The following is a 25618-nucleotide window of genomic DNA, read 5'->3' on the forward strand; positions in this document are numbered from 1 at the left end:
GTCCCTGTGGTTGAATGACTACAAATATCAAACGGCAGTAAACAATCAAACCAGTGTTTTAATGACAGTAAATCGATGTAATAAGAAAATACCTGTTTGTTACATCAAGCAGCGTAACAAGCTGATCTGTATAAATGAAAATCAATGGAAGTGAATGAGACTGGATGTTTCAACATATTTATTTTATAAAAAAAATGTGTGATATTTCTTACAACATTATTACCTTTAATCCATGGCTTCAGCAAACAGTGTGTTTGTGTGTCTTGAGTGTGTTCACGGCAGTCTACGCTGTGTATTAGTGTTTGTTTTTAAAGTCTGTCTTCCTGATTAAGGTCACTCACCCTTATATAGGTTTCAGCATCCAGGGTACTTTCAGCTTATCCACAGGTTGTTGCAGAAGGGTTGTAAAACAGTCTGTCACTGTAGAGAAAGAGTTTGCTAAATGAAGAAATTAAGTTTTGAGTCCTGCAATTATGCTTTCGTATTTGGCGATGAAAGATTTGGAATTGGGAAGTCATAAACAAAACACATGTACACATGTTTTCACTACTGTTGGTTAATGGCTGTAAGTCGGAAATGGTTCATTTCCTGTAATTATTTTAATCATATGTTCGTTGACTGAAAATAAAATGACTTTTGTTTTTGTGCTGTTTTTAGATGGACGTAAGGCTGCTCCTGATTTCAGTTCTGCTTGGACTCAGCAGGGCACAACAAGGTAAGAACTTCAGCTTCCACAAGCATCAGATGATCACTGAGGTCTACTAGTCTGAGGATGCTAGCAAAAATGATTATGTAGAGCATTATCTATTTAACTCGACACACAGGATTTTAGTAAATCCATTTCTAGTTTGGTATTAAAATATTTTGTCAGTTGATTGTATCTTTTAAGGTGGCAACACACCAAGCCAATGACAAGAACCACCTTGCATCGCTACGCCTGACAGACAACAGTCAACTTAAACTAGACCTTATATGTTCTCTGTCTGCATGAGTCCCAAATTGCTTACTTATGCACTATTCTATGCCATTTTGTAGAATAAATAGAGTAAATGGTGCATTGACAATGAAGTTTATCATAAAAAGAGCACTGTAAAAATGCTGGGTTTCACACAATTCCTTAATGTTGCCTCAACACACATTGACTAAGTAAACGTAATCGTTTTGACAAATTTAAGTGGATTGAACTAAAGGCAATTAAGTTGTTCCAAAACACCTCTAGAATTGTGTTGTTTCAACTGATTTTAAATAAGTAGTTTAAACAAACAGTATATGTTATTTATTTGAGTGAATAAATGTTTTAAATACTGGGGTAGTGCACTTTTTCAGCCCGTTGAAATAAAGATGGAACGTTGGACACGTCAAATGCTCTGCGGTTGCTGCTTTGTATTTTAGATTGTCCAAACAAACTTCCCCTACATAAGTTATCATGCCACCTCCCGATGGTGAATAAGGTTATACTCATGCTAGGTACTATTTGATGGTTTGGTCATTTAGTTCAGTGGCTCTCAACCACGTTCCTGGAGGACCACATGCACTGCACATTTTCTATGTCTTCTTAACCAAACACACTTGATTCAGATCATCAGCACATTAGCAGAGACTGCAAGACCCGAAGTAGGTGTGACAGTCAAGTGAGACACGCAATTGTGCAGTGCAGGTGGTCTACAGAAACATGGTTGAGAACCAATGCATTAGGGCAGTGTTTCTCAACCATATTCCTAGAGGATCACCAGCTCTGCACATTTTCCTTGTCTCCTTAACCAAATCTGATTCAGATCATCAGCTCATTAGCAGAGACTGAAACAATTTTTACATAACATTTTCACAGTACTTCTTGCTCACCACATTGGTATTCACTTAATAATGATTGATGATCCGTATTATTTGCAATTATATAAGAAATGTGACAAAATGACAGCTGCCTTTACAGGATCAAATTCCTACCTAAAGTATTGCAGTTGCGGATAGAAAAATAATCGTTAATCTAGGCATGGGACGATAACCAGTTTTAAGGTTTACCGCGGTTTGGAAAAGTCGAGGTTTTAAAACTTCAAAAATTTTCTGTCATACCATTCCTATAATATATGTAATGTATTTTTTAACAACTACTTCATTTAGTTTTTTAGCCTTTTAACTTTTATTTAATTGTTATTTGTATTTATTTGTATTAATTTAAACATGAACATAGTAAGTATTTGTAGAAACATAAGAGCATTTGCACACACCTTGTAGCTGCCAGCTTCTTGCAACTGTGTTTTCTTTCTCCAGACAGAAAAAAATAATCCTTTTCTGTGATTGGTTATGTTTGAGCTCATTTGTTTTACTGTATTTCGATTTACAGCAGATTAAAAATACTGTATTTTAAAGGTGCCAAGAAGATATTTCCCACAATGCAACTTTTAAATATTTTGACATTCTGAATAACTGTCCTACAGTAAAATACATTTCATTTTACAGTTAAATACTGTGTAATTTACCGAAATTAAGTGTATCTCAAGCAGAAACTAAAATACAAATCAACTACTGGTCCGCCTACAATTCAGCAAACATTTGAAAAACAAATCACTTATAAACCAATAATTTATTTTAATTATTTAGTCTGACATGTTCACTGCTCCAAAACATTATAAATGTTGTTTAAAGAAAAATATGTTGTGTTTAATAGGGAAAAACTTGTTGTTTTTTTAACCAAAAAATTAAAATATAACATATTTTAGAGCAGTAATGACAATACCGTGACACTGTGAAACTGTGGTATTTTTATCCAAGGTTATCACACCGTCAAAATCTTATACCAGCCCATGCCGACGTAGATCAAAATATTGACATTGTGTGTAAAACTATAATGCACAAAAGTGAAAACTAAAGGCAGAGTAAGAAACAACGAGGTCGTGTATTAAAAGATAATGAGCGTAAATCAAAAATTCAATTCAATTCACCTTTATTTGTGTAGCATATTACAGTGTAGATCAAGCAGGTCAAAGCAGCTTCACATAGAAAATCATAGTAAATTGAAACAGTGTCAGTTCAGTTTTCAGAGTTGAAGTTCAGTTCAGTTCAGTGTGGTTTAAAAATCACTACTGAGTGTCCAAACACTGAAGAGCAATCCAGCTCTACAGATCCCGAACCGTGCAAGCCAGTAGCGACAGCGGCGAGGAAAAAACTTCACCAATCGGCGAAAATGAAGAATTAAAATACCTCCAGAGAAACCAGGCTCAGTTGGGCACGACCATTTCTCTTATGGCCAAACGTCTTGGGCAGAGCTGCAGTCTAGGCGCTGGAAGCTGGAGCTCAGCGAAGACTCGTCTGTCCCTGGAGCGTCACAGGAATCAGTCTCATGCTCTCCACTCCTTCATGACCACCACTGCAGCTGCTCAGGATACGGCCTGGTCCAGGATTATGGAAACCTTGGGGTCATCTCGTCGCTGGTCTTGGATCGAATCAGTGGCGCTGCATAGTCTGAGGGCCTCGGGATGAGTATCCCTAGGTGGAAATAGAGAATGAAGAGAATAATTAGTGTAGCTGCTGTTCATAGTGTATATAAACGAGATGCAGAAACCTGCGTGGAGCACATTCATGTATCATACCGCTAAGTGATGCACTGAGTGTGTGCTTTGCTAAAAAGATAGGTCTTTAATCTAGTTTTGAAAAATGAAAAGGCTTTTAGACCGAATCAGTTTTTCCGCTCCTATTTAAATGTTTTTTTGTGCTCTTGTTTTTTCCCCTTCGCATTTGTTCCCACATTCTACACTTGCGTTTCCAAAAGATGCTATTCGAATTTAATTTAAATCATGGGTGGACTTCAGCGTCATCATTGGTCCATTAGTGTAGATTGACACTTGCTCCTCTAACCATTAAGATGATGGGGGGGTTGACATCACTCAAATGCCACTCGTGGCTGCTCAGTATGGCTGGTGAGGATACGTTTGTTTCAGGAGTTTTAGATGATATAGGCACCTGTCCGTGATTTCAAGGAATTTATATCAATATAGGCATTTATACTGTAACATCAGACACCGGTCTATGTTCGTAGAGGATTTTATATGACTAAGGGTTTCCTCTTTACCAAATGCCTTCTATGTGTTCCCTCTTTACTTGTGTCATTTGCTTGGTTTGGTTACCTCAGTTTTTGTCTTCTCACGCTCCGGGCTCTATTTTGACGGTCCATGCGCAAACGTTTTCAGGGCGTGTCAGGACGCGTTTTTGCTAATTTAAGTACGGAAAATCTGCCTTCCGCGCAAGGTCTAAAAGGGTTTAGTTTATTTTCTTAATGAGTTATAGGTGTGTTTTGAGAATAAACCAATTAGAGTTTCATCTCCCATTCTCTTTAAGAGTCAGCTGCGTCACACCAAGAGCGCATTCGCTATTTACAGGACGCAAAGTAAGTCTAAGTGGAAAAAATGAGCATTTCACAAGCAAAAAGTTAACTTATTTTTAACAGAAAACTGTTAAACAGAGCATCTACTGCGTGAGAATGAGAGATAATGGAACTATTTTCACTTTCGCTCTTGGATAGGGAAACCTTTACGCACAGACATCAATTAGTCTATAAATAAATAATTTTTTTTGTTAAGCGCAAATATTCATTTCAAAACTATTTTTAAATTCAGTTCTAATTTCCAGCAAACAAATAAATGAATAATAATAGCAAAATGTGTTTAAAAACCTGAGTTATATCCTAAAACACATGCTGTGCCCCATATGGTCTAAAACCTGACAGGTAGACAAATTTAAGCTTTTTTTTAATAAAACAAATATAAATATGGATATAATAAATACTACTGCTAATAATAATAACATTATACAAAAGCAAATTGTTATGAATGAACTGAAAAAGCCTCCCGAGATGAAGAAGACATAAAAGCAGTGGTTTTTCATATTTATGTAGGCTAGAAAATAATGTTTTGTAATATTTTAATCCTTTATATTTATATCCTATATCTATTCTTATTATTTCCTATATATATCCTTAATATTTAAATTTTTTCATATGTAAAGATATTTGCCTATTGCTCTCTTGTGCGTATTAAGCAGTGCGTAAGTGAGGCGCAACTCTGTGCCGGAGTTTAGACCGGGTTAGTTTTGGTCTAATGAAAAATCTATTATAGTTTCTCAAAATAGCAACGCGCTAGCGGTCCGCCTCAGAACGCCTTCCTTTTTAGACCAGAACGCCTATGGGCGCACAAATGAGCGCTAATGCATTTGCTATTTAAACAGCGTAGCGCAACGCCTCAAAACGACTCTTGAGCCAAGCTGAAACTACCAAAAGACTACTGCGTCACGCCTTGCGCAACATTGCGCCGGGTGTATGATAGGGCCCTCCGATTTAAAGCTGAACAGCTAATGATATCGCTCTTTCACCAATGGTTGAGACTGGTTCTACACACCAAACAAACTAGCCTGACAGACATTAACCAATTGAACAACACTACCCAACAGCCAAGCGTTTGCTTGGTGTGTCTCTGCCTTTAAGGGATGTCTGTGTATTTAAAAGAAAAACAATCTGATAATATCCTGACAGTTTGCTGGCTCTTTATTACTGTGGAAGTATGTGTGTAGGAGCGTCCCAGTGTTTGACTGATTTTCGCACTCACCCAGAACACACAGTAGAGCAGAGCCTGATAAAATCATCAGAAAGCAGTCCAGGTCATCTGTTAGACATTTGCAGTGATTTTCATTCCAGGAATATCTCAGATATGGAGGCGCTTCAGAATCCAAGAAAAGAACCAAGAGAAAATTTCACGTCATCAATGCAGAATAATAGGAGGCAGGATGCTCATCATCTCTGTCCAGTGATCTCTCACAATTCTGTGTGGTTTATTCTGGGCTCTCTGGCCTCATGGTTTGCATTAAGTCTTTAGAGAAGTCACCATTAAAACTGTTCACATGACCTCTCCACAGCGTACAGCCAGTCTATTTTAAAAGGATGGCCCCATGAGAATCACATTGCATATGTCTGCCCGAAGTGTTTGTTATTAAATGTGCTTTGCATTGAGTTTCCTGTGTTAGTGGTGGTGGAAGGAAATCGAGACTGATGATGATGGATGTTTTTGTTGTGTGTTTTGTGTGTGTGTGTGCAGATGGTAATGAATGCACCAAGGCTTCGGCCCAGTCCTGTGGCGAATGCATTCAGGCCGGAGAAAAGTGTGGCTGGTGTACAGATGAGGTGAGTTCAGAATGTTTTTTTTTATGGTACTGGTGCCAATTTAGTAATTTCTTAAAGGTGTTAGTGACTAAATGAGGCCTGAAGCAATAGTATAAATTAGACCTTCAAATTAATGTTGGACATGATTAAAGAACAGCTAATTTATTTCATTTTAATTGACTTGTATAATAAGTTTAAAGTAAAGATTGTTTTAAATCATGTGGTTCTGGTGACGTGCAAAATTCAGATGGAGGGCAGGAAGTAAAAAAACTTAATGGGAGACATAGAGGAAAGTCTGTTTTTTTTTGTGATTTATTACACTTTTCTAAGGAGATATAAATAGAAACTATACATATATGATGGGCATGATCCTTATATCATGAAGAAGGCCGAGTTTTCTACTAAACTAAAATATACAATGCACCCTGAAAGTATTCATAGTGTTTCACTTTTTCAACTTTTTTATTTTACAACCTTATTCCAAAATGGATTAAATGGATTTCTTCAAAATTCTACACACAATGCTCCATAATGACAATGTGAAAAGAGAGTTTTTGAAATTGTTGCAAATGTATTAAAAAAAAAACAAAACTGAAAAATCACGACAAAGGCTGTGAATATTCTATATATGTGAGGCTTTAAGTTGAGGTCAGTAACATTCTGTTTCCACTGATCATTCTTGAGATGTTTCAGCAGCTTAATTAGAGTTCACCTGTGGTAAATTCAGTTGATTGGACATGCTTTTGTAAAGGCATACACCTGTCTATATAAGGTCCCAGGGTTGACAGTGCATGTCAAAGCACAAATCAAGCATGAAGACAAATGAATTGTCTGTAGACCTCTGAGACAGGATTGTCTCGAGGCACAAGGCTGAGAAAGGTTACAGAAAAAGTTTCTGATGCTCTGAAAGTCCCAATGAGCACACTGACCTCTATCATTCATAAGTTGAAGATGTTTAGAACCATCAGCACTCTTTCTAGAGCTGGCCGGCCATCTAAGCTAAGTGATCAGGGGAGAAGGGCCTTAGTTAGGGAGGTGATCGATAACCCAATGGTCACTCTCTTTGAGCTCCAGCATTCTTCTGTGGAGAGAGGAGAACCTTACAGAAGGACAACCATCTGTGCAGCAATCCACCAGTCAGGCCTGTATGGTGGAGTGGCCAGACAGAAGCCACTCCCCACCTAGAATTTGCCAAAAGGCATCTGAAGGACTCTCAGACCATAAGAAACTAAATTCTCTGGTCTGATGAAACTAAAAGACCTAAATCCTATTGAACATCTCTGGAGAGATCTGAAAATGGCTGTACACTGTCACTTTCCATTCAACCTGAAAGAGCTTGAGAGGTACTGCAAAGAGGAATGGGCAAAAATTCCCAAAGACAGATGTGCCAAGCTTGTGGCATCATATTCAAAAAGATTTGAGGCTGCAATTGCTTACAAATGTTCATCAACAAGGTATTGAGCAAAGGCTGTGGGTATTAATGTTGTTTTGCCTCCATATTTATTTTGTGATCTCAAAGTGACAGATATTTCATGAATAGCCGCATATTCAGCTAAAAATCTGCTTTATTGTCCTGTAAAAGAAAGCTCGCCCACATTTCTGAAAGCCTGATTAACAGCAAGGTTTGAACTTGCCCTGTAAAGAAGGCAATGGCTGCTCTTGAATTATGTGCATTTAGGGAAAAATGTTATGTGGGGAAACCATTTCCTGTAGTCCGATTATTTGTTTATTTAAGCCTGTAGAGGACATCCTGTGATTCTGCAAATGCTTTTGTCTCCCGAAAACATGTTTTTTTTTGGACGGCGAAATATCCAAATCAGTGACATCACCTCTCGTCCCACCTTCATTCGACTCCGGCTGATTATTATTTCTTGAGTCATTTCAGAGGAACTTTAGCACACATTACCCCTCTGTGTTCATGACTCAGCGTCCTGTGTGATCATGTCTGTTCCTGCCATGTGGAGAGGATTATGGCAAGACAGGAAGCACCAATCGCCTCTAGCCACTTTAAAGAAAGCAGGATATATACAAACACTAAACTACAGGTAATGCAGACTGGAGGGCTTGAGTTTTGTAAGGCATCAACAGACACACTGCACATCCTCTTGCCAACACAGGCTCAGCCAATGGTGTTAGTTAAGGGGTGGGCTGAATGTTTCTCTGGCCAATAGCAGGCAGGTGGAGTTTCCTGGAAATTGTATTTTGTTCCTCCTAATTTGTCTATTAGGAGGGCTAATAATTCTGACTTCAACTGCATATATTATTTTCCTCCCTGCAAAGGAAAGAGAAATAAATACAATAAAATAAAAATATGAAACAAACTGTGCTTTTAGCATCTTCACCGTAAGAAAAACACTTTAGCTACAAAAGTCTTCATTCAAGAGCAAAGAGGGATTTTCTCGTTGTTTTGTTAATCATGATAAAACAGGCGGCAGCTATTATGCTCTGTCACTTTAATGGTTTCGCTTTCACGTGTCTTTTAAACCTCATCTCGTTTGTGTATTACAAAATGAGGGTTAATATGAATTACCACTAAACACCGCGTTTTGACACCTATTTGAACATTAAAGCGCTAATGTTAATGACTTTAGATGCGTGTGCTCTCTGCTCCTCACAATGTGCGAATGAGACCAAGTGCAGACCGCATGCTTCTGTCAAGCATGTGGTCTTTCGCGCTTTTAAGAGCAACAAGTGAAGACAACTGGACAGGGGGGCGGTAAATAATGGAATAATCGTTTATCTCGATTAATGGTTTTTCATAATCGTTAGAAGCCATAATCGAAATCAAAATCGGATTTTCGATTAATTGCACAGCCCTAAAATGAAGTAATGATAACTCTGTTTTCATGAACTAATGTTAACTAACATAGACAAATACTGTAATAAATGTATTGTTCATTGTTAGTTCATGTTAGTAAATGCATTAACTAAAGTGTTACTAATATTTCTTGTCTTTTTGGGTGTAAATATACTGGTGCTCGTGCTGTGCTCCAGCTGGTACTGTATTTGTTTGAGTGTTCATGATCTCACACTGTTTTCTTCTACTCCCTTGTGTTTCCGCAGGGCTTTCTGAAACAGGGAGAGCAGAAATCCACACGCTGTGATGAAATCGAGGCTCTGGAGAAAAAGGGCTGTTCCAAGGCCAGCATTGAAAATCCTCGTGGAAAGATAACCATCGTCAAGAACCAGCCTGTGACAAACCGCACAAAAAATGGAGCAAAACTGAAGCCAGATCAGATCACCCAGATTCAGCCTCAGCAGCTCAGCCTGAACCTCAGATCGGGTACTGTTTAACTTCTGTCACAACTGCAGAGATGCACCAATAGACCTATCACAATAATCAAGATATCAACTTGTCAAACTCATGGACATGACCTCAATCATTTTTGGTGATGCAATATACAGTTGAAGTCAAAATTATTAGCCCCCCTGAATTATTAAACCCCCTGTTTAATTTTTTCCCCAATTTCTGTTTCACAAAGAGATGATTTTTTCAACACATTTCTAAACATAATAGTTTTAATAACTCATTTCTAGACTAGATATTTTTCAAGATATTTCTATACAGCTTAAAGTGACATTTAAAGGCTTAACTAGGTTAATTAGGTTAACTAGGCAGGTTAGGTAATTAGGTAAGTTATTGTATAATGATGGTTTGTTCTGTAGACTATCGAGAAAAAAATTGGCTTAAAGGGGCTAATCATTTTGACCTTAAAATGGGGTTTAAAAACTTAATAACTGCTTTTATTCTAGCCAAAATAAAACAAATAAGACTTTCTCCAGAAGAAAAAAATATTATCAGACATACTGTGAAAATTTCCTTGCTCTGTTAAACATGATTTGGGAAATATTTCAAAAAGAAAATTCTGACTTCAACTGTATATCGCCCATACGCAACCAATTCTAGCAACATTTTAGCTGATTGAGCAACATTTCTGTCTCTATTAAGCCTGGTTTATACTTGCCGTGTTCACTTGAGTGCGTGCGGCAACTGTGTCATCGCTGTGTTTGCAGAGGTTTGCTTTGGGTGCACGCGGCATGATTTAAGCTGGCAGAGCGTACAAAATGTTTTGAGACTCGAGTGAACAGTGCGCGCGGTGCCACGTTTCATTTGAGTTGAATATGAATCACTTTAAAGAGATTTTGTCTGAAACGGGTACGCCTGTACAGACATCTTTATGATCTGCCCATGCGTGATCATAGGGAGAACCAGACGGATAAAATTCAGGGCTAGAAATTGCAGCAGCAGTGGGAAAGGAAAAAAGTTTTTGTTAAAAAGTTTAAAAAATTTGAGGGATGCGTTTGTTAAAGCCAAAAAGAGAGGCCATGGCAAAAGTAGAGACCCAGGTGGTTTTAATTAACAATTACAGAAATATGTTTATCCTCCAGTCATAGGTTTTACACTGGTGCATATGTTACAATTTTGAATTTAAAAAATTTAATAGTTACAAAACTATAATTTAGGAACAAATTATTTCTTTAATAAGAGGAAAGGAATATTTGAACCTATCGGTTTACAACATACTGATGCCCTGTTTTTCTAGGATTTATTGGTGATAATGGTCAGGAATGTTCGACTATTAATTTAAGCATATACGTAGAGGACACAAACTAACTATTGCCAGACAGTAATATAAAAAAATAAAAACGCCAGTATTTTACTAAGTGTACTTTTATTCTTTCCATAACAAAACATATATTTGTAGAGCAACCCATGTTCTGTTGTCATTAATATTAATAAATTATAATAGGTAGTTTATACTATATTACTATAATAGGTATCTATTATTCATAGATATGAATAAAAGCAAGTGATGCATCAAAGATTGATTTAAAAAAATCTTAAATGATTACAATAATCTTTTATAATCATTAAATAACTAATAAAAAGAATTAGTTTAAAAATATTGAATTCTATTAATGATATGACGTAGTTCCGGAAACTTCCTACTTCTCGGTTATCCGTCTGACTTTATGGCCACTTTCTTTTGACTGCCCTATGTCGTTTTAAAGAACTTCACAACAGCGAACGAGTCAAGTATAAAAACCTCATCCATTATGTGAAATGCACGCGCAGTCGATAGGCGAAAGAATAAAAAATCAGCCTTTAGAGGTGTCAGTGTCAGTACGGTTAAAAAACACTAGTTTTTATAATAAATTACTAGATGATACTTTCGTGTGGGTGTCTGACAACAGAAAATAGATCTGGTAGCAGATATCACTGCCTTCGTTACTTTTTACCTCGTACTTTTTCTGTTAACATTTACTATTTTTATTTAGGATATGCGTTTTAACATTCTGATTTTAATGCCTGATTATTAAATTGTTAAAATGACTATAATTAAGTGAAATATTCATAAAATATTATGTGTTCTTTGGAAGTGGCATAAAATAGTCTTAAAATGAAAGTAATAAGGTTAATTGCAATATATTTTGGTGCAATATATCATACATCTAAAAATACATATAATGACAGGTCTATTTAGCAGACGACCTGCCAGAAATCAGAATCGAGAGATGGCTAAACAAAGCATGCAAATTCAATATTGGAGTCAGCATGATAACTGGCATATGGGTGTTAGAAACCTGCCCAGCTACTGACCACATAAGTTAATTAACAAAAGGGTGTGTTTAGCATGAAAGCATCGCCCGAAGACAAAGGCAGAGTCGTTAAAAGCCTGACTGTAGCATTTGCATCACTTTGACTCAGCCAGTAGTCAGAAAGACTGAGGGTAAATGTCCCTCATGGCTGGGCTCTTAATGAAATTATATCATTCAAAACCAAAGAATATAACTTTTCAGTCATATGTAAATTATTGTTCATTTGAAACTAGATTATATACATTTATATTTCCACAGCTCCAAACGCTAGATTGCAATTTTTTTTTGTTTGTTTGTCGTATTATCTCAAACAGCATTGCAAGAATTTTATAGTACAAACTGTGTGATCGGAGCATTAAAGGAATAGTTTTCTCAAATGTGCAAATGCACTCACTATTTACTCACCCTTAAGTACTTATAAAGCGTTAAGTTTCTTCCTGTTCTTAAAAGAAAATAAGAAAGCTAAAAACATGTAACCATTGACTTCCATAGTAGGAAAAAAATTACTATTTAAATTAATGATTAAATTTTTTTTTTTAGCTTTTTCAAAGTATATTTTATTTTGGATACACTCTGTTTAATGTACAATGCATGGTCTTTATTTAATGTACTTGTGCATCTGTGGATTTTGGCTTATGTGCAGATTATGCATGTAGAAGCTCTTAATTTTAGAAATACTGGAATAAAATCCTAACTATTGAATTGGGGGTGGAGGATTTTATTTAAATATTTTACATGGAAACTCAGCGTTTTTAAGTTCTTATGGTTTTTCTAATTAGATGATCAACTCCATTTCTAGTGCATCTGCTTTGTTTACAACAGCAAAACAGCAACATTGTTATTCCTGCTGTTCCAAAAAGTGACTATAAAATATAAAACAATTTGAATGTTTTAATCTGTGTTTTAGATTTATTATTTTTATTTATTATATTAATTATATTTGTTTTTATTTGATTTTATATTATAGAATTATTATATCGGGCAATTAAAAAAAATAAAACAAATCAATAAATAAGTAAATAAAAATCAGCAGTTAGAATCAGCCATGAAAATTAAGGATTGGTGCATCACTATTCAGCTCCAGGAATGCATGATTTTAGACATCACCTAATAGTTACACGTCATATAAAGCAATTTTTTTTTTTTTCGTCTAGAAAGGATAAATTCACTCCCCTGTAAAGCTGTAGTCTAATCCCTTGATCATCTCTCATTCCAATTCAGGCGAAGCGCAGAAGTTTACTCTGAAATTCAAGAGGGCTGAGGATTACCCCATAGACCTCTACTACCTGATGGACCTCAGCTACTCTATGAAAGATGATTTGGAAAACGTCAAAAACCTGGGAACCGACCTGATGAAAGAAATGCAAAAGATCACCTCTGACTTCAGGATTGGTAAGAGCCTCAGAGCGTCTATGCTGGATTTCTCTTCCCTTGTATTATTGAAGTGCATTGTTGGTTACGCAGTTTTGTTTTCCAGGCTTCGGTTCTTTTGTGGAGAAAACTGTGATGCCATACATCAGCACGACTCCGGCCAAACTGCTGAACCCCTGCACGTCAGACCAGAACTGCACCAGTCCGTTCAGCTATAAGAATGTGCTGAGTTTGACCGATGACGGCTCTCAGTTTAATAGCTTGGTGAGCAGGCAGCAGATCTCAGGAAACCTGGACTCACCCGAGGGAGGCTTCGATGCCATCATGCAAGTGGCTGTCTGTGGGGTTCGTCTTTTAGATTTTATTAAAAATTGTTGTCTAATTTTTTAATATATATATATATATATATATATATATATATATATATATATATATATATATATATATATATATATATATATATATATATATATATATATATATATATATATATATATATTTCAAAACCAAATCTTTATATGGGAAATTCAATTCATGTGTGGTTCCCTTTGATCTTCCAAAAATAATTTTAAGATGATCATTTGTTGCTGAATTAATGTTTTTTTAATTGATGCTCAGTTTTATTATTATGGTTTTGCATATGTTATTGTTGAAGACATTTTTTGCTGCTTCATATTTTGTTGAAACCCTACTTGTTCCTTGGGATGTAGTCTTTGAATAGGAAGTTCAAAAGTAGTTTGGAACATCACAGCAATACTTGCTGTACACTTTTTAAGCAATTGAATGCATGCTTTATTCTTAAATGTACTTACCTTATTAAAACAAATTAGTATATAACAGCTTCCACAGAAAAAAAAAACTTTTGTAAAGCATTTTGATCAGTAAATAAATTGATGTTTAATGTGCTTGAGAAATAATGATAAAAAAAAAATCAACTTGGCAACATCTTTCACAGTCATAATTTACATTTAAAAAACATTGCTTTTAAAGAGTAAAACAGGGTTTTAAACAACTTCTACTCTAAGGATGTCAAACTCAATTCCTGGAGGGCTGCAGCCCTGCACAGTTTAGTTCGAGGTGTGTTTAATTAGGGTTGGAACTAAACTGTGCAGGGCTGGAGCCCTCCAAGAATTGAGTTTGACATCCTTGGAGTAGAAGTTGTGATGTTCAGTGTTTCTTATAGTCACATGTGAAAACGTTAAAGAAACAAATAATAAATCTCAATTCATCTCAATCTGTCCATCCTTCTATAGCATTTTCATCTATACATTCATGTTTTTATCTAATTTTATTTATTTATTTATTTATTTTTTTGTTTAGTTTTTGAGCTAAATTATTAAAATCAGATTTTATTGTTTTAAACTGTGTTGTGAAACTAAAAATGATACAAAAACTATATATATATATATATATATATATATATATATATATATATATATATTATTTTTTAATTTTATTATTTTTTATTATTATTTATATTTTTTCTTTTTTTTTTATTAATTATGATTTTATTTGTTAATTTAATTATATTTTTTATTATTTTGAAGCAAAATTGCTAATCACATTTTATTGTTATAAACTACAATATATTCTCTGAAATTAAAAATGATGAGGTATAATTATATATATTTACTGCAGTGTTACCATTATTTTCTTGCTCAGTTTTTTATGCTATGCAAGGCTGCGTTTTTATGTAGTTCTAAATTAATAATGTCAACTATAAATATTACAGCTGCTAATATCCAAAAACATCCAAAAAGTACTTTTTAATGTTTGCATTGTGTTGTAGAATTCAATTTGTAACCATGTCCAAGTGTCCAGGGGTCCATTCTTTTACTCTTTTAGCTGAATTTGATTATTGGTGATTTTACATGATTCAGCCAACTGTTGTATTGCTGGTCATAATTTCGAGAATCGATAGATCTGTCCTTCACAACAAGCATGGGCACACAGCAATATCAGATCACTTCTGATTCACCAAGAACCAAATTACACAGAGATCAAATATCAAGATTAAAAGATCCAGGATCAAATCATCTTAGATTGGTACTAAGATTGGACGCCGGGTATGTCTATGTAACAACCAAATTCATCTCATCAGGTTTTTTTTTTTTACAGCTGACGTTTCTCTTAATTGTGTTTCAGAATCAGATTGGCTGGAGGAATGTCACTCGTCTCCTTGTGTTTTCCACGGACGCTGGATTCCACTTTGCTGGAGACGGAAAACTGGGCGGCATCGTGCTTCCTAATGACGGGAAATGCCATCTGCAGGATAACATTTACACCATGAGCCATTACTATGTAAGTGTGTGTGTTACACCGTGATTGATTACTTTGCTGTGTGCCTCCAGGAATATATGTAAGGAAGTCTCATTGTTTTCAATCCTTCTCCTCTAGGACTATCCATCCATTGCACATCTCGTTCAGAAACTGAGTGAAAACAACATCCAGACCATTTTTGCTGTAACCGAGGAGTTCCAGCCTGTTTACCAGGTTAAAAAAAGCTGTCTTTTGTGTGTGCATGAATAGGGCAGGCATGTCCTGTAATATGAGGAAACGGACTTGATAAACTGTTTTTGTTTGATCTGCAGGAGCTGAAAAACCTCATTCCCAAGTCAGCAGTGGGAACGCTTACCTCCGACTCCAACAATGTGATCAAACTCATTATTGATGCATATAATGTGAGTAGGCCACAGAAGCACAGGCAGAAATTCATTTAGCCAATTATTTTAGCTGCTGCTTTGTTTGATTTTTGATAAGTTCCTGAAAAATGTAATGTTTCGTAGTAACCTTGATTTGAAATGACATTGCTTAAAATAGGCCTGGAGGAAATACAGTGGTCTCTCGTTAATCGCGGAAGTTACGTTTTTAATCCCTCACTGCACACTTTTTACACTTTTCTCAGACGATCATTAACATTTTCACACTTTACGCTCTTGTTTAACACTCGCGTAACTTCTACCTTCCTTTAGCAAGTCCAGAAGTCTGATTTCATGTGTGAGGGTTAGCGTCTTGCTCTGCCTTTTGGGTGCTATCGTGGGTTCCTTTGACAGTGTGAAACGTTTCGTCGACATTGTGGGGTTTTTTGGGAAGAAAACTGGCAAACATACAGTATAGCACTTCAGAGTCACGTCTGTGCATACATAAACTCAATTTTTTTTTATTTTAAGAGTTCTGGCTTTTGTTTTTTTTTTATTATTATTTTTTTTCTTTCATTTTTATTATTATTTAATTATTTTTTTGAACATACATTTGTAAATTTAATGCAACACTTGGGAATGGTTTGTTTGTCTGATTGTTTTTGTTGTTTGTACTATTTGAAAATCCTTAATAAAAAAAATAAGAAGAAAGAAATTAAAAACTGCTTTTATTCTAGTCGAAATAAAACAAATAAGACTTTCTCCAGAAGAAAAAATATTATAGGAAATATTGTAAAAAAATAAATATCTTTTGAGAAAAATTTGAAAAAGAAAACAAAATCCACAGGGGGGCAAACAATTATTAATTAATTAACTTTATTAAAGAAACCTTTATAAATGGCTTGACTGGTCTTTTTCATCAATCGCAAATCGCAATCTTCTTTCTTAATTCTGTGCATTAGTCTCTGTCCTCCGAGGTGATTCTGGAAAACAGCAAGCTACCTGAAGGTGTGTCCATCTCCTACGTCTCCCACTGCAAGAACGGAGTGAGTGGAACAGGAGATAATGGGAGAAAGTGCTCCAACATCTCCATTGGGGACGAGGTGAGATCAATTTCCTCAATCTGAAAACTTTATGCAGATCTAGGACCAGTTTTCTAAATGGATCTTTTGCTAAACTACATAGATTCCAAGTCAAACAAACTTTAAGAGCAGTTTAGTAATAAAACATTAATTTTCTTGTTGGCTTAGTCCCTTTATTAATCCGGGGTCGCCACAGCGGAATGAACCACCCACTTATCCAGCAAGTTTTTACGCAGCAGATGCCCTTCCAACCGCAACCCATCTCTGGGAAACATCCACACACACCTTCACACACACTTACATACACTACGGACAATTTAGCCTACCCAATTCACCTGTACTGCATGTCTTTGGACTGTGGGGGAAACCGGAGCACCCGGAGGAAACCCATGCGAAGACAGGGAGAACATGCAAACTCCACACAGAAACACCAACTGAGCCGAGGTTCAACCCAGCAACCTTCTTGCTGTGAGGCGACAGCACTACCTACTGCGCCACTGCCTCGCCTAGTTATAAAACAAACACTATAAAATGATAGCTGTAAGAATAGATGTTAGCTGTTTTGTTTCATTTATTTAAGCATACACTCTTCCTTCAATTTTTAAACTTACTCTTTGGCTGTGAGTGTTTTTATTGTTTATTTATTGAAAATCAAATATATTCTGAAAGTGATTCCAGTTAAATCACTCCTTAGTGTTGTTAAAGGGTTAATTCAACCAAAGATTTAGTAATTCATGAGTCACCTTCAGATCATTCCAATCATAATGTTCATAACCACAGCACAAGTTAAGATATTTAAGATATTTGCGATGAAATCTGAGAGCTCCCTCATGGTCCTTAGACAGCAAAGGTCCTAAGATGTTCATAGTCCAGAAAAGGAACCATAAACTTTGTCAAAACATCAGTGGATCGACTGTAAATAAATACAAAGTTCCTTCAATATTTTTTGTGCACCACAATTGATTGTCTTCTGCATTAGATCAGGGTGTGCATATACTACTGAGTTGTGTTTTTGTTGTTGGTTTTTAATAAAATAAAAGTTTGAATTATTAAGTGAGTTGTCCTTAAAACAAGCTAAATAAACTGCCAATGGGGTAAGCAAAATAGTATTTTTTACACTTTTAAATAAGATTATTTTACTCACCCCATTGGTAGTTTATTTAGCTTTTTTTTTTTTTTTAAGGAAAACACTTAATTTTGACTCATTTATGAAAACAAGACACTATTTTCTTGTCTATGAAACAATTCCTCATTTTTGAATTTTTGAATATTTGCACTAGAAACAAGAAAAAAACTCATTTTTTGCATTGCAGGGATTCGGAACTACTTGAGAGTGTTTAATTAATAACAGAATTTCTATTTATGGGTGAACTAACTCTTTAATGTTATATTTAACAGCTTCCCTATTTCCGTAAATGCAGTTACTAAATGTGAGAAATGAGCTAATATTTCAATCAACAGGCAAAGTGGTTAAGCAGCTGCTTGCTTCTCTTTAAGTCTCAGCTGTTCTTACGTTCCTTCCCCCATTCAGAGGTGTGTGCATATAAAGTATATTTCCATAATCTAATACTGTTAGAAGTGTATTCTCAACTAAACATTTTCGAGCTGCAAAGGAGAAACTTTTTTTTAACGAAAATTAAAACCTAATTAAAAAAAAAAAAAGACTATCAATATGAAAACTAGTCATATAAGTCAACTTATCATCAAACCAGACACCTAAATATTTATAAAATGTAACTTTTTCGGGTATTTTTGCATTCTATACTAATTTTAAGCAACCAAGAGATGTTTGGAATGAATTAAAAGTATTTTGTACAAAGTCTATTACCACTTTTATAGATGAAGCAGATTATTGTGTCATCTGATAAAAGTGTACATTTACAGACTCAACAGCTTTAGCAAGTTAATTTATATAAATAGAGAACAAAATTGGCCCCAAAATTGAACCTTGAGGAACACCTATCTTTACTGTTAAAGCAGAGATATGATTTTCTATAGAAACACACTTCTTTATTCTTTATCTTCTTTATCATCCAGTGCAGTGATATTTATTGAAAGGGTAAGAATATTTGGATAATAAAACATATTTTAAAAGAATGTGTTTTTTCAAATAACATTAGAAAATGTTTTTATTTAGAAATTATTTTACGAGAAATATTTAAAAAGGTTAATTCTAGAGGAATTTTTGAGTATTTAATTATCAAATTAAAAGATTGCGTATGACTCTTTTTCATTGTTGTTATTATTTGTATGTTTTGTAAGGATTATTTACAGTTTTACCCCAAAAAATGAGCAGTCTGTCAGATGAAGAAGAGCCGGAGTCAAAGATTTGAATAAATAAATAAAGTTTACTGAAGATAGTTTGCAGTTTCATCAGCAGAAGCCAACTTCAACACTCGCAATGAGTTCCTAGGCCGCTCTACTTACAATCACAAATTAATAACAATTATACTCTCACATAACGGCATTAACTGCATCATACATATAGGTGTTCTAACCTGATTGGTTAAATGACAGATAGACTTGGAAAATTTCCATGTGGGTGCGTGCGTACAATTCTGAACAATATCTTAAGCAAATAAACGTCAGACATCCACTAAACTGTTTAGAACTGATCCCAGACCTGTGGAAAGGATCCACAATCAAATAGAACACACACACACTTAAAGTACAATCTGTTTCTTACCCAAGGCTGAGTGTACCCTCAGCCGTCTTTATCAAAACTGGTTAAAAACCGGTATAATCTACATTCAAGCAGTTATATTCTTACTACACAAACTTTATCCTAAATAAAAAGTAGAATCACCTTAAAAGTATAAAACGTAAAAATAGCAAAATCACTTTAGACATTTTAGATTAGGTATAAACCCATATAAATAACAATAGAAACAGTTGCTTCCAGTCCACAGCCCTTCAGTTTTACTCGAGGTCACCGAGACCTCTGACCTAGTTTGGAGACTCCTGAAAATAGTTACAAAGAGACAGGCAAATGCACTGAACATACTTATATTCAGCAATGTGTTAACTTTATTTATTAGTTCAAATATTTCAAGGTTAAATACTCATTTAAATAATCAAATAATCATATTTAATAAAAATAATAAAAAACTTGGTGATGAAAAAAGCATAAAAGTTGATCCATGCTGAGACGGATGTGAAATGGATGTGATTGCAGGTTATATATTGCTTATTTTGTAAAGGTTGTGCCATAAATATAGCCAATGTTGCTGATATGGCATTAAAGCAAATAAATAAATAAATAAATAAATAATATTAAAAGAATGAAACTTATTAAAAATGGCAAAGATCACAAAGCAAAATTCAGCAAGTGCTCACTCTTGTCTTTCTGCATGACAGGTGGCATTCGAGGTGGCGATCACTGCAAAAGGCTGTCCTTTGAATGGAAAGTCTGAGACCATGAAGATTAAACTGCTGGGCTTCACTGAGGAGGTGGAGGTCGTCCTCAACTTCATCTGTGAATGCGAGTGTCACAAAGATGGGATTAAAAACAGCCCAGTGTGTCATTTTGGCAATGGTACCCTGGAGTGTGGAGCGTGCAGGTGAGTTATTCACTCAAACTGGCTGTAGCATCTGTATACTCCTCACACTCAACTGATAAATATGGTCTTATTCAGGTGCAATGAGGGACGCATTGGCAGAGTTTGTGAATGTAGCAAAGATGAGGTGAGGACTGAAGATTTGGACGCAAACTGTCGTATGGATAATGGCACTGACATCTGCAGCAACAACGGAGACTGCGTTTGTGGAACGTGCGAATGCAAGAAAAGAGACAACCCTGAGGAGAGATACAGTGGAAAGTTCTGCGAGTGCGACAACTTTAACTGCGATCGCTCAAACAACAAGCTCTGTGGAGGTACAAATGAGATTTTTTTATATATGTATATAAATACCACAAAATGTGTTTAAAATGCTAATATACTGACAATAACACTGCTCTGATTGAATCTTGACACATGAATGATTACTGTAAATGTTTTAACAGATTAAAGCTTCAACCTAAAAGTGTTTCTCCGTCTCTCAGGTCACGGTCGGTGTGATTGCAGAAAGTGTATCTGTGATGCTAACTACACCGGCAGCGCGTGCGACTGCTCTCTGGACACCTCCACCTGTCTGGCCAGCAATAAACAGATCTGTAACGGCCGCGGCAACTGTGAATGCGGCGCCTGTAAATGTACCGACACCAAGTTTCAGGGTCCGACTTGTGAAATCTGCCCAACGTGCCCTGGAGTTTGTACTGAACACAAGTGAGTTATTAACTAAAGCCACCAAGATCTGGCTGGAACTACTTCAGGTGTACACAACCAATAATTCCTGGTGTATTAAAATCCATTACATTTTGTAGCTAAAGTTTACATTATCTAGATGAATTTGTTGAAACATGAGTTTGTTTCAGTCATATCTTATTACTATTTTATAATCTATTGCAACAAATTATAATAATGTGGGAAATGTTGAATGTTTCTGTTTATAAACACATTTTCCTTGCAGGGATTGCGTCCAGTGCCGGGCATTTGGTACCGGTGACAAGAAAGACACGTGCGAGGAGCAATGCAGCTATTTTACTATGAAGGTCGTGAAAAAGAAAGAGGATCTTCCTCAACCCAACGATCAGCCCATCATCAATCACTGCAAAGAGCGGGACGCCAACGACTGCTGGTTCTTCTTCACTTACGCCACCAGGAACGACAGCAGCGTTATGGTCCACGTGGCCGAGGAGCTTGGTAGGTGAAGTTTTGAAAGAGCACCAGGAGGTCTTGATGTAGGATTTATGTTAATAATGTTTAACTTGTGTCCCTTAATGCTTTGTGTCCGTGTTGACAGAGTGTCCCTCTGGCCCTGACATCATCCCTATTGTAGCGGGTGTGGTCGCAGGAATCGTTCTGATAGGTTTAGCCCTTCTGCTCATCTGGAAGCTGCTCATGATCATTCATGACCGCAGAGAGTTTGCCAAATTCGAGAAGGAGAAGATGAATGCTAAGTGGGACGCGGTATGTTTCTCTAAATTATTTTCATACTAAAGGCCTGTTCAAACCAAGCATGATAACGATAAATATAACGAAAAATACCACACAGACAAACTATAATGATCTGTTTATTTTTAGATGATGCTTTTACTTCAGCATTACTCCTTGTAACCAACAGGTGGCATCAGTGTGCCAATAGCGCATTTAAACATTATACTGAGCTTGTGACTAATTACCCCTTTTATGTATTTCTGTATGTATTGTATAATCTTAGCATCAAATTACAAAAAATAATTATCACTGGATGATGCGGTGGTGCAGTGGGTAGCACGTTCGCCTCACAGCAAGAAGGCCGCTGGTTCAAATCCGCTGGGTCAGTAGCCATTTCTGTGTGGAGTTTGCATGTTCTCCTCATGTTAGTGTGGGTTTCCTCAGGGTGCTTTGGTTTCCCCCACAGTCCAAAGACATGTGGTACTGGTGAATTGGGTATGCTAAAATTGACCGAAGTGTGTGTGTGTGTGTGTGTGTGTGTGTGTGTGTGTGTGTGTGTGTGTGTGTGTGTGTGTGTGTGTGTGTGTGTGTGTGTGTGTGTGTGTAAATGAGTGTGTTTGGATGTTTCCCAGTGATGGGTTGCAGCTGGAAGGGTATCCGCTACGTAAAACATATGCTGGATAAGTTGGTGGTTCATTCCGCTGTGGTGACTCCAGATTAATAAAGGGACTAAGCTGAAAACTCTTGTGTGAGGCGTTTCTAATGCAGCGTCTATGGGGCAGGGCGGTAAATTGGACATTGTTCTCTTTTGGCTGCCGTTGTCAGTCACACATTATTTTTTATTTTTTCTGAAAATCTTGATAACACCATTGTGGAGTTTTAATTTTATTATTTCAGCAAATAAGATTGTTAAAAAAATTGTTGTACTCTCCCTTTCCCTGCGCTCTATGTTTACCCAACTATGACGACTTCTGCTGCTGAGAAACCCAGAAACATGAAAACTGAGGGTTCATTAATCTAATCAAAAGTGATTTTAGCTATCATAGTCAGTTCCTTAGCAATTGTAGAGAAGGCAACACAGAGACACTGAAGCTAGCACTGGATTCCTGCGCTACTTCAGTGTGCAAGCATGACATTTGTAACTTTTTTGTATTTATTTGTCATTATTTCCCATGGCATAACCAATTGTTTCCATGATAGTCTTTATCTTTAGATAACCTTTTAAAAGTGTGCTTAACATCGAGCAGTCTGCTTCTCCACGGTGTCGTCTGGATCCTTAAATTGCAAAAGCCCTTTAATTTTCAATGGATTCTGATTTGCTGACAGTGTTTTATCTGCTGGGGAAAATCATTCTTGAAGTCATCTCAGTGATATTGTTCTTCTGTATCTTTATCGTTGTGGTGTGAACTGTGCTATTTTTTAACACTGTGAATGATTTTTAGAACTCTTTTAATAGTTATTTTTTTATCGTTATCATGCTTGGTATGTACGGGCCTCAAGTTTCCTTATTTCTCTTATTTCAAGTGATCCGTCACCCCATAATGTTTTCCACATATCATAGGTAACTTCTGTTAATCTGTAATTAGGTAGGGATTTATATCAAAAACTGGACACAGTGAGGTCACGCTGGGTCTCATTTACCCATGTCGTCTTAAGAATTTTCTTAAAAGTGTTTCTTAGAAGCATAAGAGCAAACTACGCCGGATTCACAATATGAATTTTATTAAAAAATTATTTGCATGTGCCAGTTTCTCCAAATGACATTAAGATACTGTATAATTCTTAAATAATAAGTACTTATGATTTACTTATGATGTATATAAAATACTTTAAAAGAAGAAAATACATTTACCAACTGGCTTTGACTCATCCAGACTGCAAAACTAGGCTAACAAAGGCTACTCATGGTGTTTTCAAGCTTAAGTGTATTACATAAAAATTATTGAAGTTTATTTATGCTGCTTTTAATTGATAAAATATAATATTTCTCAGTATAGTTTGGTTTTGTCTGGCCAAAACTGGAAATTTTGTCATCATTCTCCAATTGGTCTGCTGTGAACATGAAACAAGAATGTTGGAAACCAGTTACCATAGACTTTCGTTGTATTTTTTTGTTCTTACTATGGGAAGAGTTTTATGAAAGTTTAGAACCACTTAAGTGTGAGGAAATCGTGAGGAAATTAACATTTTGGGGTGAACTATCCCTTTAAGCACAGTACAAGTGATGTCTGTGCTCATTGAGTGGGTGTGGCCTCTCTGGCACCAGATGAGGTCATCGCTGCCCCCTGCTGCTCACTGTTAGTATTGCAGCTCTCAGATCATCCTAAATATTACACTGACAGACTGAAGGCCTCGGTTCTTTATAAACTTTTTTTTGTTTGTTTGTTTTGCATGAGGGTTTATGAAAAAGCCTGTGTGTCTATTTAAAGTGCAATGAGTCAGCCAACTTCATATCTGCACAGCTTTTTCCCTTTTTTGTAGTGAGTTTTCTCCTTATTTCCTGAGTTTTTGTTTATTTGTGATGTTATCAAGATTTTACATAGCTTACATGCAATAGGCTGATTTCTGCCCCTTTTCATATGAACACACTGTTTTGTTAAACCTTTAACAGGCACATTTTTAAAAAATAAAATGGGTAAAGTTGATTTGCAGATACCAAACTAAGCAATTTTTCAGTTTTGTTTTACTGATAACACATTCATATATGGTCAGTCATGCAGCTACAGTGCTTGTTAAATGATTAATTAGAATCAGTGAACATAGAAACTTATTGATTTACAATAAATAAATGTCATTGCATCACTGTCAATCTAAATGTCATAATGTCAACATGTCATTGTGTAAAAGCTTCTTTCTTAATCACTTCAGTTTCTTGCTTTCTTTACTTAAATTCTGCTTTTCTCATTCTGTCATATTTTGTCTTGTTTTCTCCTCCTCTCTTCATACTTTTTCTTCTGGTCATATCTAGCAAGAGAATCCCATATACAAGAGCCCCATTAATAAATTCCAGAATCCAAGTTATGGAAATAAAGGCGTCGCGCTCTGAGTCTGTACTCTTCCTCTCTCCTCCTCGCATGGCCTTTTGTTTATTTGCATTTCTGTCTGTTCACCTTTCTGGTTCTTCAGCAACAACCTCAGCCTTGTGAACAGTGTGTAAAATGTCCTGTCTAATTCACTAATTATCACAAGCCACAAAGTGATGAGAGTGTTTACCCAAACAAATGAAGAAAAAAGATTTATTCACCCGCATGTCATTTAAAAAGAGTGTAATTCAAACGATTGTCGATACTAAATGCACTAGTATTTAAATGAATGCGTATACAAGATGACTGCAAGTACAGTGTTTGTGCTTGGTTTTGTGCCTTTAGGAATGCTTGCTTTAACCATTGTTTAATCTATTTGCAGTGCAGTGTGCTAACCCTGACGATTATGTTGTTTGTATTTTATTTTTCGTCTCTTTTTGTTGTTCTCTAGGGTGAAAACCCCATTTACAAGAGCGCTGTGACAACGGTGGTCAACCCTAAATATGAGGGCAAATAATGGACGAACGTGTCTATCCCCAATCTACACTGTATGCAGAACAATTCAAGAGGAACAGAAGCGTTGAAGTTCACTTTGTTTCTTTAACTTTTTAATTTTTTTTTGCATTTTTTTAAAACCACCTATCGGCTGTGCATTTGCCACTGTTCAGTATAATCAATTAACCTGTGTTTCTATGCATCCTTTAGAAACTGTACAGTATGTATAAACTTGAGTTTTTACTTTTTTATGCAAAAAAAAAAAATCCAATGTTCAATTTTGATT

General features: G+C 35.9%; 1 protein-coding gene across 1 annotated transcript; it reads left to right on the forward strand.

Annotated features, from left to right (window-relative positions):
- Positions 1 to 657: 657 nt before the first annotated feature.
- itgb1b (integrin, beta 1b) lies at positions 658 to 25353 on the forward strand (the record flags this gene model as incomplete). The annotated part of the gene is given in 15 exon segments (NM_001034987.1): positions 658 to 715; positions 6081 to 6166; positions 9209 to 9428; positions 12968 to 13138; positions 13224 to 13462; positions 15263 to 15418; positions 15515 to 15610; positions 15709 to 15798; positions 16719 to 16859; positions 20196 to 20398; positions 20474 to 20712; positions 20881 to 21103; positions 21348 to 21580; positions 21681 to 21847; positions 25289 to 25353. Coding segments are annotated over 15 exon segments (2387 nt in total), but the record flags the coding sequence as incomplete, so codon positions are not given.
- Between the last annotated feature and the right edge of the window lie 265 nt (positions 25354 to 25618).

This window comes from Danio rerio, chromosome 2, assembly GCF_049306965.1.
Source record: "Danio rerio strain Tuebingen ecotype United States chromosome 2, GRCz12tu, whole genome shotgun sequence".
Classification (NCBI taxonomy): Eukaryota; Metazoa; Chordata; class Actinopteri; order Cypriniformes; family Danionidae; genus Danio; species Danio rerio.